The sequence below is a fragment of the Necator americanus genome, chromosome IV (genome assembly GCF_031761385.1).
Source record: "Necator americanus strain Aroian chromosome IV, whole genome shotgun sequence".
In the NCBI taxonomy this organism is placed as follows: Eukaryota; Metazoa; Nematoda; class Chromadorea; order Rhabditida; family Ancylostomatidae; genus Necator; species Necator americanus.
Window position 1 is genome coordinate 22,748,200 of NC_087374.1, and position 16,394 is coordinate 22,764,593.

General features: G+C 38.8%; 1 protein-coding gene across 1 annotated transcript in view; it reads left to right on the top strand.

Moving 5' to 3' along the window:
- Window positions 1-1,814: 1,814 nt before the first annotated feature.
- Window positions 1,815-16,394, top strand: part of RB195_002392 (uncharacterized protein) — a gene marked incomplete at both ends in the record, with an annotated part of 30,058 nt that continues 15,478 nt past the window's right edge. The window contains one exon of the mRNA XM_064199635.1: window positions 1,815-1,851. Within this exon, the coding sequence (XP_064055516.1) occupies window positions 1,815-1,851 (37 nt within the window). The remainder of the gene's footprint in view (window positions 1,852-16,394) is intronic.

Sequence of the window (16,394 nt, forward strand, 5' to 3'; positions counted from 1 at the left end):
CTCGCCTATTTTTCTCGAAATGCTCATATCTCCTCCCTGCTAGCCAAGAAGCATTTTTTTCCATGTCCTAGTAGCGCTTTCAGAAACGGGATTATTTATTGTTTTTGTCGGAAGAAGGAATAATTTACATATTTTCATCTTTGCGTGGATACAATATCCTACAAGATATTTATGCCATGGTCTGCCATTGAGATGTCGCGGCACATAATTCACTGAAATTCTCTTTGTCTGGTTAATTCCTGTGCATTCCAATGTGTGATTTCTCTCTGGATCTGGGGCTTTTCAGTCGTTTCTGACACCGCCTTTTCGTTTCCTCCGTCATATTCCGTTATTCTGTTGCGCTTGTAACGTTCGACTACTTCTCATACCTTAAAATTCCAAGGATCGACGTGATTTCTACAGTCTCACTTGTAATGCGCTGCCTTTTTTCGTTCTCGTTACTTTTTCGTGAACACTTCTTTATTTTTCCTTTCGAATCTTCGTAAATTGATAAAATTAGCTCGACTTTTCTTTTTCTCTAGAACAAGAGAACATAAATCAAATACACCTTAGTAGTAATTCCTTCTTTTTTATCCTCGTCTAGCGACACGAAATGTATTTTCGTAGTTTCATAATAATCATAGGTAATAATTGCATGCTCTTTCTTAAATTTCCAGGGGATGTCCAATTTCCTATCGATGCACTTTATTTCGGGATTTTTTTTCAGGAACTCAAGAGTAACGCGTGTTCTATCCCGCTTCTGGCTTACTGCTCTGCATCTCCTAACACATCATCCACTTTCTGTCGGATAAATACCACTTCTGATCAGAAGTGTTCGTGATGACGTAGGAAATGCGTGGCGCCGTGTGATGAAGAATCAGAGTTCTTATGAGGAAATCAAATTCGTGACGAACCTCTTTAGTCGCTCCCAGAATTCAACCGAGCGGAGATGTCTTCATGAGGTGTGTGTAGCTATCCGGCACAAGCTCACTCTCTTGCCGATAAGCTCCCTCTAAGTCCCTTGGGAGCCTCATTTCCACGTCTCATAATGTCACCAGTCACGTTTTCTTCTGCTGTTGTCTTGGTACTTCGTTTTTCGCAACATAACCGAAACCACTTTTTTTCGGAATTGAGCAATAATTCGCGACAATGACATTCTGTGAAAATTCTGCGCTTATTTCTGGAAAAACTCGGTGAAAAAGTAGCCTATTTCGTTCGCCGTAAAGTTCCCAGGTGAGAAGGATTATAGGTGTAGGTTTTATGGTCCACGAGAGAAAATGGCTCCCAACCAACTGGGTAGAATTGCTCTCGCACCATTTGACATAATCATAGCTGTTGGTGTGCGCTAAGTGTTGAGGTAGTGTTTTTGCTGTTACTAAGGCATAATCACCGTTTCCTTTAAAGAATAGACTCAGTTGTTTTTCTTCTTATTCTTTTCATTCCAAGAAACTCTTGGAATTTTCTAAAATGTAGACCATTGTCAGTTGTATTGTGCTCCTGCAGTCTGGTCTTCGGTTTTTTTTTCCAAACTTATTCCACAAAAAGAAAAAGGACTAAGCTGATAGCTTATCCTAGTAACAAAGCTAGGATAATTGCTTACGTAGATCCGTAGATGACGTCTTCGCGCGCATCCATGATCATCCTAATTCGAATTTTTCCCCTGCAATCATGATTCAAGAAGCGCAAAATCCTAAACTTAATTTCGTTTAGAAAAATGGCTGCTATGTTGCACTGCTAGCAGATGCTCGGAACTCCTGACGTAGTTCCCGAAATCTAACTGATAACCTCGAAGTGGATGGATTTATGGTAGAATTTCTGAAAGAATTATCGTCTCCATGACAAATTGGACTGTTTCAGAACTACGTATCCATAGTATGTGATTTGTGGTACTTTCAACCTCTATTTCTATGAGTTCTTCTGGAAATTTCTCTGGCTTTCTTATGCGTAGCGCACTTCCTTCATTCTATAATTGTTTACTACTGGACATTAATAACTCATAGGACTACAATATTAACTTCCATGTGACCATGATAATCCTGAATCAAACTGCGATCACGGCATTCCCTTCTGCTACGTAATGCTTCATCGCGTTCTCTTTGCCCAGGAATCTTGGCCCAATTTTACGGTCCCGCGCACAGCTAACGACCAGTCTCCCGCCGCCTTGTTGTGGAGCTATGCAACCAGCTTTTCTTCAGCGTTGAAGGTTTTTTTAGGTGTCCGAGTTTTTGCACATTCTGCATTTACACGAATAAGTGTATAAATTCGGGAGGGCATCAAATTTCGGTCTTATTGGACCATCAGTGTTGAGCCAAAGAATACGAGCTACCGAACCCACTTGAGCGCATGGCAGTCTCGAGTTTGATAAAACACATCGGAATTCTATTTCGCAAAATCTAGGAGTTCTTGGATGTAGAATAATTGAAGAAAAAGAATTTTCACCAGTCTATTACCTTCTTTCTATCTACTTCCTAAAAACAAAGAACCTTCTGGAAGTGTCATCTCAGCGAAAACGCTTCTCCACAGTTCGTTTTTAGCTGTTCAGCTGAACTTGACATCTTTTACCCTGTCCCTCTGCCCAAAAGCAAAACTTAATCAGAACGTTTGTGTCAGCGCTACGAAATTAGTTTCTCTGGTTGTGGCTCGTCGAGCACTACAAAGTACTCGTGCACTTTTTGAGAATTTTTGCTCGATTGCACAAGGGCCATGGCCATACTGCTGAAATTTCCGTCGCACTATATCAATCCTAGCGATTTTCACCAATCTTTTCGTTCGCCAGGAACTCGAGAAACCTAGTATCAGCTGCAGTATCCACAAATTTCATTCTACACCGTTGGATTCCACTATTCATGTATTCAAGGGACCCGCAACAATTTTATGAGTATTTCTTGGCTGAAAAGCTGCTGTGAATATCCTTATGTTCGGCAAATATCTCAGTGCAGGAGATCCCAATTAGGTACCCCCAATCGCCATTCTATTCTATGAAGCTGCTCCTTTTATGCGTGAACATTACCTGCAGCAAATTCAATGATATCTACTGGCGCCCTTGATTTCAGATTGAGAAATTTGATTGAGAAATTTCTCCCGCAAAATATTACTTTTCAAGGTTGGAGAAATACATTCGTATTCCGTTATTGTTCACATTCCACAGTCTGGAACAGATACCAGATTTTGAAGCATCCTTAGAATAGGAACTTCAACTTTTTGCTTCATCTGTTCTTCTGAACGCTGTTGCAACGTTTGAAACGTTTCTTGTACAAGAAGGAAGAGCGAATTCATAATTTTGTTTTTTTTGTAGTTTTCAAAGAAATTGAAAAGACTTGAAAAAATAAAAAAAGACATTTGAGGAGTAAAAATAGGGCAAAATAAAAGCTACATCTAGCATTTATGAGTTGATGTGTCGGAATATGGGAGCAAATAAAACTTTAGGAGAATCGAAATTTTTCGAAATTTCCATGCTCTTGAAGCATTCATCATCATCATACATTCACCTTCGTAGTGATTTCTTTGACTCTTTTCTATGCACTTTTTTTGAAATGCATGACACCGAAGAAGGACATTTAACTCTTGCCACTCCTTGAAAGCAACATAATTACTCAAAAACACCATTGTCTGTTGAGAGCAGGGGACATTCACGTTAGAAATGCTTTTTAAACGAAGAATTTCGCTTTGATTGGTGAAAGTGAATTCCTTTGCGGAGTTTTTATTTTTTTTTCGTCCACAGTCCAGTTCTCTTGACGTGCATGCACCTTTTAATCATCGTTGGAAATCTCTGCAAATCTATCCATTAATTTGTTGCCGTAAATGTTTTCGAAAAGTGAAAGGATGAAGAGAGTACAACACGACGTGTCAACTTGAAGGTGCATATTTTCACAAATCCGGGAGCCTTTCGTCTGCAACTCTGCAGATGACAAAAAACGTTCAATAAGTAATGGATAATATTTGGTAAACAACCTTTTGAAACTAATCTTCCAAACTTATTTCTGGTAAATATGATCAACTTGTTGTGCGTCGTATGGTTGTTTCAGTTTAGTTTTCCGGTACGTCTCCTTTGTGACCATTTGTTTTGTCAGCATTGGAGATCATTTATTTTTTGAAAACAACTTGCAGATCAGTTATTGTTGCGAGTGGTTTAACGTTTTTCGTGTTTTTCCCGAGCTGTGGAAAACTCCCCACTATGTGCGCGAAAAAGAAAGATCCTCATATTTCATTTCAGGCCGTGGCATCAGCTTCTCCATACATAAACGGTTGTGTTGTGCCGAAATATAATTTTCTGATATCATTCATGAATCAGCCATCTCCTTCTCTCTTTAAACTCCAAATAATGCACCGTCATTTGTTAGAAATTCAATAAAATCGCTGCCAGAGGAAGGAATTTCGCTCTTCCCACTGAGTCACGGGACGTGGTGGCGAAAATTAGCATGTCATGTTGGGAACATTCCGCCTTGCTGATTAGTCTACGAAGAAAATTCATCCAAGGAAATTAAAATAAAAAAATAACGGGAGTTTAGATTCTTCTTTTGCTAATAATTAATTAATTAGTGCTTGTAGATTTACAAATAATTCCTTCTCATCTCGTTATTTTCTGGTGTCGTTGAACTTTCTTCAAGAACTTTTCAGTTCATAATTTTTGCACAAGAAATCTCGAACGACATCCTGAGACACGTTCTTTTTGAGTTTATTGATGACGCTTTTTGTTGTTGGAAATTTCCATAAAGTGTGGAGACTCGTTCCAATTAATTGCTAATGCAATCGTAAAATATTATCAAAAAATCCCTCATTTCTTCGGAGAGCTGAACTGAAGTCTGATCAGAAGTAAATCCTCGCCGCCAACATTCAAGATGACACGTTTCATTTCCCCTAATAATTAGATTAATTCTAAATAATCGACCTCGACTGAATTCGCATAGTCTTGCTCTTAGTCTTCACGACACGTGTTCAACACCGAGGAGTGAGGAAGGTTTGGTGGTGAGGTGGAGCTTTTGTAGCGCTACAACGAAAAGAATATTCGCTATTCTGTCCATCCAAGGGAAATAAAAATCAAACTTGTTATTGTTCCTTTTGAAATCTCTCATGAAGTCAATGCGTGCGCGAAATCGTAGTCTCTTCTCACCCTCTCGTCGACCTTGATTGTTTTTCGAGCCGCCTGGACCAGTTTTACGACATTTGGCCTTCAACCCAGCTTCCCCAACCACCATGTGATCTAATCAAAACGTTACGTTCTCCGAAAGAACCACTGCTACTGATCACTCCTGCGCGATCGCTTATTGACCTACCTAGCCTGCTCACGACTGCCGATCAAGAGATTTCTGCCTGGAACATTCTCAGGTGCGCTCAGGCGACCTTGCAGCCTTGGTGATGTCCAGTTTTCACATATGATCGTTGGTGTGTTTCACGTTTCTGTAGGCCACAGTATAGTGGTGTGTATAATCACAACGTTGTCGTCGTAACCCGCAGACCTACATACACTTTCCACTTTAAATTATGGATTTCCTACAAAACAGGATCTTCTAAATTGGAAATTCAAAAAAAAGTAATTGTTTAGTATTTTAAAGTTGCTGTATTTCACAGTTTAATGATATTCTATTCAATCTTTTAATGCTTAATTGGACTTTCACTACACTGTAAACTGTGCGCCCAGCAATTTTCCCTGACTGACTTCTTTCTAAAAATATTTTTGAGCTATTCTTTCGAGCAAGGATTGTCCTTCAGGCTGTCAATTCATGTGATATGGTTCATACTTTTTGTATTCATGCAGAAATCATGCATATTTATTTATATCATATTATTTGTTCGCAGCATTACTTTTTTCACTTCATTTCCCGTCGTTTTTTACAATTACTTGTGTTGAAACACTTTCTGGCGTTTTTCCTTGACTTTCTTCCTTTTTACAAACTGCTTCTTCCACGCCTCTGTTCTTGGCTGGATTACCTTCGGTATCCTAATTTGTTTTTGTTTTGGCAAAAAAAGGAGCTTCTCAAAAGGATTGTCAGCGCTTTTACCCATTTTGAAGTTAATCAGAATTCCATTGTGAGATGGCAGTAATTTACGCAAGAAAGAATTTCAAAAAGGCAATGGATGAATCGGATAGATATAAAAATTTGGCAAAAAATTTTAAATTTGTTCAAAAATGGGTAGAACTGCTTTCAGCATTTACCACTGACTTCTCCGCCTATTTGAGGTAGATTTCACGTAGAAAATTCTTTTTTTTTTTCTCGTGTCTTATTTTTCCCTTTTCCTTCGTCATTATATAGCAGAAATATAAGATACGAATTTTCCTTGTAATAATATCTGGTTGTCGCACAACTACCTCAAATCCCCGGTATCCGACCCACATTTTGAGTCCTCAAATGGCGTAAAAACTTAGCGACGGGACATCGTTGTGGTGGCTGTAAGATGCTGACGTTTTTCTCCACATCCATGTCACTCATTTAATTCCTCCTTTGCCGCCGCATTATGAAAAGAGAAAAAAACGCGTTCTCTACTGGATACGCGATGTTTTCTGCGAATATGGCCATATGTTATCGGCTTAGTCTTCATTTTTGCTCATTTCCGGCTATGGTCAAATAAGAGTAACATTTTGTTGTAATATAGAGATATTTTTATGCATGTTTGTTGTTTTATAGAACCTGCAACAAGCATTAGTGCTGTTCGATTTCATTTCGTATCGATGAATCTCAAGTTGTCACGGTTTGTGCTATAGAAATACGACGTCAGCTGTTCTCTCTGCTTTTTTAAATAGGGTAGTCGGAGTCTGGTTTTGTCGCTGACACCTTTTCGTATTTGTAAACCACGGTTTTGTGCTAATAAGCCTTTTACAGAGAAAAAAACACGATTGAGCGTTATTGAAAGAGAATTCTCCCTGAGTACAACTGAATCCAGTTTTCAGGCGAAAAAATGGGCTTAATGACTACCGAAGAGTAATCGTAGAAGACCTATGTGGACTGACATTTTCACTCTATTTTTAATTTATGACTTAAATCTCTGGACGGATATCTATTTCAACTCCACGCCCGTTAAACTCCTCATACAAAGAACCAAAACCACGTTTTTATTTTTAATAAGGAGTTGAAAACTTTGTTTTCTACTGTTCATTCCTCTTTCTTTTCCTTCTTCCTTCTATGACTTGAATTCTCTTTAGAAGGGCAGCTCTTTGAAGTTAAAATTTGAGTTAAAGATGGCATGCAGAAGATTGTGAGAATGGTGGTACTCGTCTGTATTTTGTTCGTATACCATCCCTCTTGTATTTTAACTTCTGTAAATATTCATGCTTCCTTTGATATCATTCGTAATAAACTCCTGCTAGGCGCAAATGTGAATGTAATCTGATCCCTGTGTTGCTCGTATGTCTTATAAATAATAAACTGATCCACGTCTCGACAAATGCGTCACCATACGTTGACGTCACAGCCAACAACTCCTTTGTATTGTTCGAAGAACTCTGAGTGCAACCCATTACTTGCCCCTTTATGCCCTTAAGTTCATGTAATAATAACTTCCTGGCCGGGGAGGGCCGGGCACGAAGGTTGAGCACATGTGCGAGTTCTCGGGTTGTTTGTGTAACGATGTGGTCGCCAACTGGACGTTACTGCTGCCTCAGGTAATGCGAGGCGATGCGGTCACTGAAAGAGCACTTCCCGGTTCACTTCCACTGCGTTCATCCGCTACCACGAGGTTCGCTAAGTGTCTGAACGGAAAGCTTTTCTCACGTGGTTAACCTAATTCTAGCTGAAATCTACTGGACCAGTAAACTAAATTCACGATGTCTATCCTTCTCCTTTCTGTCGGTGGACCTGTTTTATAGTTTTCTGAATTTATTTTTAGTTCTTTCCTTCTTGCCTTAAATAATCGTCACTTTTCGTTCTGCACTGAGTCCTTGAAATTCCCCACGTTACATCTATTTACTACGATATCAACTCAATTTTGTGGATATAAGTGAGTCAATTGGGGTAGATTTCCTCCTTACAGGCACTATGTATATCACGATAGAACCACTATTTATCATTGTTTGTTAGGATCCACTTTTAATGTTTGAAAATCTTTGATGTTCTAGAACTCCTCGGGTTTTACCACTTTTCTTCCGTTCATATTTTCCTTTCTCTTGTACTATCTTTTTTATCTTTTTGTTTTAACTTTAAAAAAACCCAAACTAATTCATCACTGCAGAACACTTTATTTCGTCCTTGTTTTACTAGAATTTCCAGCAAAACTTATCTGAGTTAGCTGTAATTGAGCTTAATCCTAAAGAATCTTTTTTGATTGGTCTGGATTTATTTGCTAGCAATTCTTTGTTTTCAATTCATCTCTTGTTGTTCATCGTCTCAGCTTTTCGGAGAAAATTGATTGAATTCGATTCAATTAGAATCATGCCATTTACTTATTTGTTTATTCATTTTTTCACATGCACCAGTGGTACATCAAAAAGTAAACAATATTTTCCCCGAGTCAAAACCAAAAGGGAATATTTATGGGTGAATTGGGAATCCTGGAGTAAAGAGCAGCGGTTGGATTATCGCTGATTTTCCCTGACACATCATTCCTCGAAGTGATATTTCTGAACGTTTTCACTAATAAAGTGCTTATTGTGCGTGTCTGATGCACTTAGGCCCGTGATGATCGATGCGTTACGACATAATCGTCTTTTTCGCATTTGCTTGTGCTTAGGAATGTTTTTCCATAAATTTGCGTTCGTAAAAACTTTAGATACACTCTTTTCGAATCTTGCGTGGTGTTTTGGAGCATACGCCTTCCTACCCCGCGATTATTTTTACGAAATCCGGAACATTTTAAAATTTTCTTTTCAAGTTACTGTTATTCAACTTCCAAAAGACTTTGTCTTATAACTTTTTCTACGTAGCTAATCTGTTAATGCATTTCCACTCGGTGAAACAATTGTTTTCGTCGTTTACCTCCAATCCGAAGGCGTTCATGGTTTTCTGTCAATGTAGACACCTGACGTACATGTGTTTCTGAGGTACCGATAAAACTGGCCTCGATTGTTGCAAGAAATTGTAGGACATCTCGAGAAATGCCTAATTTTTATATTTTTTACCTTTTCTCTTGACAGCGCACCTAACTCTATTTTCCTTTCATTCGCCAACTATGATTACTATGGAGATGTTTTTTTTTTAATAAGAAAGGTATTTTGCTTCCAGATGTGGTTATTTTAAATTTCATGGTTACGACATTTTGTTGACTATTCTTAATTATTTTGAGATGACGTTAGATACTTTTTCGGACGAAAAAATGATTTAGCATGTTCATGTTGTCCGAAATTTATAGGTCCTGTTCTGAGAATATTTTTTAAACTATTATTTTAACGTGGAACAACTAGAGGTTCAATTTGATTCTGGTCAAATTGACCAAGTATGTAGAGAGGTGAAGTTAAAAAAAGTCACTGAAGAAATCATTCCATTAACGTTTTTTAAGTAATGATTGAGTGTTTTTAATAATAATTCAGATCAATGATGTCTGAACTTAAGTCAGGAGAAAGTCAGGAGAGCTGCTTCGTGTAATGGAGTAATGGTACGCGGGAACTGTTTGTTTCTAGACGTTTGATGCAAGTTTCAATCTGTGGTTCATTATTTCCACCACTTTGAAGTATTAGTTTCTGGGAAAACGACTATCCTTTGATATAATAATTGTGTTCTTTGGTCTATATCTATCTTATTCGTAAAGATTCCCACCTAGGAAAGGAATCGTCATTTAGTGGGCACTTGGCGCGTGCCGCTGTCGATTAAAACATCTGCTTCGAGGTGTTTTCTGGAACTCACTCTGTCGGTCTGATCGGCATGGCTGTGAATGAGTGTGTAATATAAGCACTCGGAGACAGTGGTAGTCATCTGATGATTGCCGGTTCTTAGCTAATATTGGCTCCATCACTTGATCTGGATGATCTGAGATCTGAGGCGGAATTAATTCTTTCCATGACATCCTTAGAGATCAACGATTTTTTCCAGGTACTTGTCTAGAAATGATTTGTTTGGAAATCTTGTAAATATTGCTTCACTGCTTGTTTTCGCTGACCCAGCTCGCGTCCATACTTTGACACCAGGAAGCTACATAAATCTTTTTGCAAAAAAAAAAAATGAAGGAATATGCCGAAATCAATGTTTCTTAGCTTCAACACTTACGAAGATGCCTGCGCATGAAAACAAATAAAAATTCTTCTTTATAACCGGTTTTTTTTTTCATTTTGAAGTAGTGGAACTAGTAACTCTGCAATTACACGTTTACTAATGGCTAGATTAACATTTTAATTCTTTTTTGCTTTCCGCGTACATTTCGTTGCATTTCTGAATTCCAATACGTGACGCTGAAGTTTTCCGCAATGGTGGGAATATGAAATAGCATGTGAAATGTGCTATTTGCTAAATGGTTAATAAGGAAATCATGGTGATTAGGAATGGGAAACACCAGACCAGGTGTATCTAGGGTGCGTTCCAATACTTTAGAATTTTTCTCAATTTCAGTTCAATTTTTTCCTGTTTCCTTTCGGAGCAGAGATTCTTAGCTTCTATTTGTTGAATTGTAGAAACCGCCTTGAAAATGAGGAAATTCCTAATCCTTTCTTGACTGTTCTTCTGGAAAAGCGCCTTTTCTCAAGTATCACGCGTGTTACGCATGCTTTAAAAGTACTGTGGTACGGAAAATTGCAATTCGAGTCTATGGAATGCCCCTCTCTCCTAGTTCCTTTGGAAATCTTCCTCAGGAACATTTTCCGCGTCTTTTCCAATGACATCAGTTTCAGCAAGAAATATGTGCGTATTTTCTCTTGTCATCACTTCGGTCGTGTTTTGTGACGTCAAGGCTTTCCGTAGTGCATCCATCCAAATTACCTCATTTATTATTTTCTTTTTTTTTGTTATTATGCGTAATTTATTTATAGGCGAAACCAACGAACCTTACGTATGCTTACAAATTTCTGCTCGTTTTTTTCTACCGTTTCCAGGAATTTTTGTGTTTGATGGTTTACACAATTTTTCTGAAATGATCTTTTTGCTGAAGTTCCACGAACGCAGAGGGTACCAACGAGTTCCGATTATGTGCACATTTTATGTCTTTTCAACGGACGATTAGTCAGAACATTCGAATTCTCGGGAAATTTTTATGAGCTATTGCAAGCATTGGTTATTGTGTTGGCCTGCAATTACACAAAAAGCTTTTGGGTTTTTTTTTCCTCTTTTTTCCTTTTGACATCTCACAGGGAATCTGTCAAAAAAAAAGCTAGCAGAGCTTCTATTGGTCTTTGATTTCATTCTTCATCCTATCGTTTTTCCTTCATTTTCCCCTTTAGCATCCCCTCTTCGTGATGAATTTTTTGCGCTGATCTGGTACAGAAGTTATTTGTTATGATTTCTCAGCAGTTTCCCAATTTTTACTTTTCTATTTTTTTTTTTGAGGGTTCTGCATTTCCGAAGAACTTATCGACCTTTGACGCCCTCTCTCCCTTTCTATGGAGGTATTCTCCCTCTTCCTGTCTCTTCTTCTTATCAGACGGATCAATGCGAGATCGTAGGAATCCGTCCGTCATAGGAACTAATTCACTTCTTAGAACTTTTATGCTATTATAATCTAGTATAACGCTGCATAACTCAATTTCTGGAATTCCTGCTTAATCTTTCAAAGAAATGTTGGATTTGCTGCAATTTCTATACTGTGAATGGTGCATTCGCGAAGCACCAGCGAAATTTGCGTGATGCTAATCGGTGGTGTCATTGGCGATCAGTAAAATCCTCCCAGTTTCACCGGTTCCTTTCTTCGACCCTCTGGATCGTTTCATATCCAGATACGTCACAAACTGGTCGCAGTTTTGCATCTTACTCAATGTATTCAGCTCGTCTTAAAAATGCATACACACATACACGCATCCCGTTGTTGCGATCTTCACGTGTTTTTCTGGATGGGTGGTGGAGAAGTGGGTGGGTATGTAGATGAACGAATCTATCGTCGAAGCGACCACCATCGCACAGCTATGACCGGTTTCGCTTGAGCGATCACATAGTTGTCGTCAAGTCTGTCGCTCACATGAATGATCTGCTCATTGATTGCTTAAGTAGTTTCTGGAAGTAGTCGCCGACGTAAAACTGGCTGTCCCATCGATTTTCCCCATTTTCTCCAATACCTCGAGCGGGTCCCATGGGTCACATTCATAATATTGCGCGTCTGCGCTTTGATTATAGTTCGGCTCGACCTAAATATGATCAAGCCCACTCGATTTCTAACGTCAGCATGGTTTGGTGTCCCATAAAATTTTGCAGTGCACATTTATCTTTTTTACTTTTTTTTACTACCTATTACCAACTTCGTTTTGAACCTTCGGGTAACGAAATTGCATATTTTTTTATCTCGCCTTATCACTCCCTTTGTTCTTCTTTTCGTCTCCGTTCGTCAGATAACAGTGCGTTTGATGCGAGTACTCTTCACATTGCCCCTAGATGTTTCTTCCTTAATTTCCTTGAACTGCTTCCATTATGTCTGTCGATGTTCCCACAGCTCTACTGAATTCTTCTTCTACAGTCCACTGTTTGTAAAATGTTATACATTTTCTTCATTCTGCGTCAAAATTTAGTCTTCTCTTTTGTTTTCTTCACTTTCCGGTCTCTAATTTACTTCAACTCATCTCCTACTCTTTCCCTCTCCTATCTCTTCCTCCATCCACATTTTTTTCTTTCAACATATTTTTTTCGTGCATTTATTGCACCATTTCCGCTATAGTCTTCCTGTCTTTTCCTCTCTTTTCATCTTCATTTATCTTTGTTTGCATGTTTTTTCCTGCTTTTCAATATCCGTTCTCATGAATTTACATAGGCATTTCCTTGTTCATCGCGTCAGAAGACGAAAATTTGCTTTCGACCATTTGAGGTTCATTTCCGGGATGAGAGCGATTGCCCACACCTCTTTCAGCCATCCATATTTGTCAGAGCTTCGCTTACCCATGCCAGTCCTATTCGTGCTGTCGTTGATTTATGGCTTTACACACAGAGCCAAACGGCTGATTTTTCTCCATTTTTTCAACATCCTTCGAAATGTCTCCAGAACCACACCCAGGAGTCTCTCTTGGGACTGTATAGCGGCATTGCCAGTTTTCTTTTCTTCAATTTTGACAAGTGGTAGATGCCGCGCTAGGGCTCAGTTTTCTCCTGGCTACTATTGCAAGACATCGGCGGTTTTTAAGAGGAGCACAGCAGTAGATTTGAGTTGTTAGCATTATTATAGTTGGGAATATACTTGCGAATTCCAGCTCTGGGTTGTGGAATGAATCCAGATTTCCGAGAAAAAATTGATGCTCTGTTTTCCTGAGACTTTTTTTGGAAAGAAAGTTATCGCAAATGTATGACCTCCCCCAGACTTTGGTCAGGCTAATTTGATTAGTCAATTAATTTGTGTATACATTTAAACGTGGAAATGAATCCTTTTTCTTGGAGATTGGTTAATTTAATTAATTATTTGATTTATGTCTTAGACTCGCCAGAGGAAAAATCCCGAGAAACTTCTACATACTTTATTGTCTTTTCATTTTCTTCCTAACTCTCAAAAATCCGCTAAATTAGTCTTTCCAAAATTTCTACTGCTTCAAAATAAATGAGCGAATGAAATCGGAGCAATATAAGCGACGCACTGCCAGCGAAACCTCCGATATGCACCTGAAAACTCCTTTCTAACAAGTTTTCAACGTCTTATACTTATACGTCGACGCTCCAAAACGAAGTCATTTGCAGCTGATTGCATTTTAAAACTCGATCTCTTTTTTAAACGATGTTTTGTGAACCATTCCACTTCTTCGTTTATCGATCTGCGTCGGCCAGGGCCACTTGAATTATGTCGTCCATTTCAACATTTTCCTCTCTGTTTACATATTTATTTGATTAAAAGACGCAGTGATGTCAACCCACTGTCAACAAGAACACATTCGTTTTTCTTCCGTCTGTACATACAGTTGGCGAGTTTTCGTAGTTTGGGTCGAAGATCGCTTTCTCAAATTCAAAGAATCCAGATCCATGAAGGAATCTTGGCTTGATCAACGTGATTTACAGTGGATTTTAGCTGAAATGTAACCAAGGTTGGGCATCAATCTATCTGAACACGACAAAACTGACATATTTCATTTTTAATTCCTGCCCAGCTAACGCCTGGAAAATGTACGAGACAATTTCAAATAATAATCTTCTTTGGGTGTATTTCTAATGTGTAGCGTCCCGATGTTGTTCTCCTGTGCGTTACAACTCATTGTGCGCATATTTTTTATAATAATAAAATGTGTAAGTAGATCTCAAGGTCTCATTATCGAAGATTGGTATAGTAGTTGACTCGTGCAATACTTTCTGAGCAAATGATCAAGATTATTATTGATTTTTTGATTTATTGAGAATTGTACCGTTCAACAACATTACACCACAAGTAGGTATGCCATAAACGAAATCATTAGCGATTCAAGAGGAAATTAAGAAATGAAAAGCGCTCCCCAAAACTGGAATTTCATATTTCTTCAAGCGTGTATTTCCACACTTACAGGCGTAACATTGATGTGCTCTCACGGACACGGACGCAGTTTGTTTTGCAACGATAGCATGTTATTTGTTGTTGCTTGTTGTTCCTTTGCTCAATGAAAAATACGAATGAGACTTGTTTTCAGATGCGGTTATTTCCTTCTGGAAGCAACTTTTCATTTCGTTAGCGCTTATGTTTAGAATATGCACGTTAATGTTATCTTCAACCTGTTCTCCTTCGAATCTGGCAGTGGTTACAGTTCCACCACAGCCGACCACGACTCTTTGTAAGAAAAAGTCCAGCAATAATTTATTCTCACTCTATTCCTTTTCGTTTCCTGTTTTCTCGTCACTGCACGATTTTTGGTCATAATTCAATACTACTAAAAGTTCAATTCGATTACAAGATGTTTTTCATCGATAGCCACCAATTTAGTCGAAATTTTTGTGATGTGAACCGACACCGGAGATTTATTGCTACACATTTTGCAGACATTTTATTAGGAGGAAGGTATAGCATTAATTTGTTTATAAAATACAAATAATTATAACTCAAAATTATATAAGTACCATGGATGTACATTTCTGACTTCTGACTTCACAATACTACTAAGTGAAGTATGAAAAACTATCTTTAGCAGCAAATCTAACCCAATTTAGTTTACATTTGATTGTGAAGGTAGCCCTAAAAATGGCCCTCACCTTGCTTATAGTTTTGTTTGTTTTCCTCCTGATACAGGGATCTAACTTCCCCGTTCGTTTTTAGCATTCGGCAATAGGGGATTCAATAAGAGTTAGAACAATGAATATCGTGTTTTGAGTACTCCTAGCCAATTGCGGTACGATGTTGTGGCTCCTAGCCAATCGCGACTTTTGGAAAGATGGGTGTTGAAGGCATCTGGCCATAATCTGCTATCCAGTGCACGAATACACCACCTGAAATCCGTACCTCCTCAGATCCGTGGGGGGATGCCTTTAACTGGCGGAAGGGAGGCCATTTTGCTACTTTGCGCGTAGTTGTTGCGTGCACTTATGTCTGCAGGCGATCGTGATTGAACGAGGACAATTTTTGGACCTTTTCCACTGCCTTCAATCCGGTAGTTTTCTCTCCTTAATTTCACCGTCATGCTCAAATTTCATTCCGGAGCGAGAAATTCCTTCTAGTCCCTATCATCAGTAGCGTAACTAAGTAAATTAAGTACGAGAGCAAGTATTCCATTTCTGAGAGATTACCCATTTGTCAGTTTCCAAGCTTTATCATCATTTTTGATTAGTTAGTTGTTAACCCATCATAACTTTTGTAATTTCTCGCAGTATTTCTCTTCTTTCCTTTTTTCAGCAAAGTTACAGCATATTCGAACACATCAAACACCTTGACACCAGTTCTTACGACAAGAGAAAAGTTTCTTAAAATACCGTCCAGTTACCATTTCTGTGTTCCTGTTCGGAGAATTATTTCGGAGCTCTGGCCAAGGAGCATAGCTTGGCGGAATTTCTGCCGGCTCTTCTCTCCATCTGAGGAACTTCTTTCGTTCCAAAAAGTGAATTTCACGTTACTTTGGGACTTTGTCTCGTGTTTTTCTAGGTCGCTTCACTCCTCTGGTCTTAAGAACTATTAATTAATGAATTATATGGATGTTGGAAGTATCTTTTACATTGTTTCCGACCGCTCCTCGCTATTTCTTTTCCCTCCCCGTTCTCTCTCCCTCTCCCACTCATCCGGTCCCTCATAATCCTTCCGCCTCTTTATGAGGTGACCTCACCGCACCATTGCCGTTGTTTGTGGGGGCATAGTTGTTAGTCATCGGTACTCCCCCACTACGCCGTATCACTAGCACTGAGAGATCAGTGTCACCGGCGCAGATTGCGATCAATTAGAACGGCTACTAACAACTATCAATGCAGAGTAATCCGAAGAATTACGGCGCA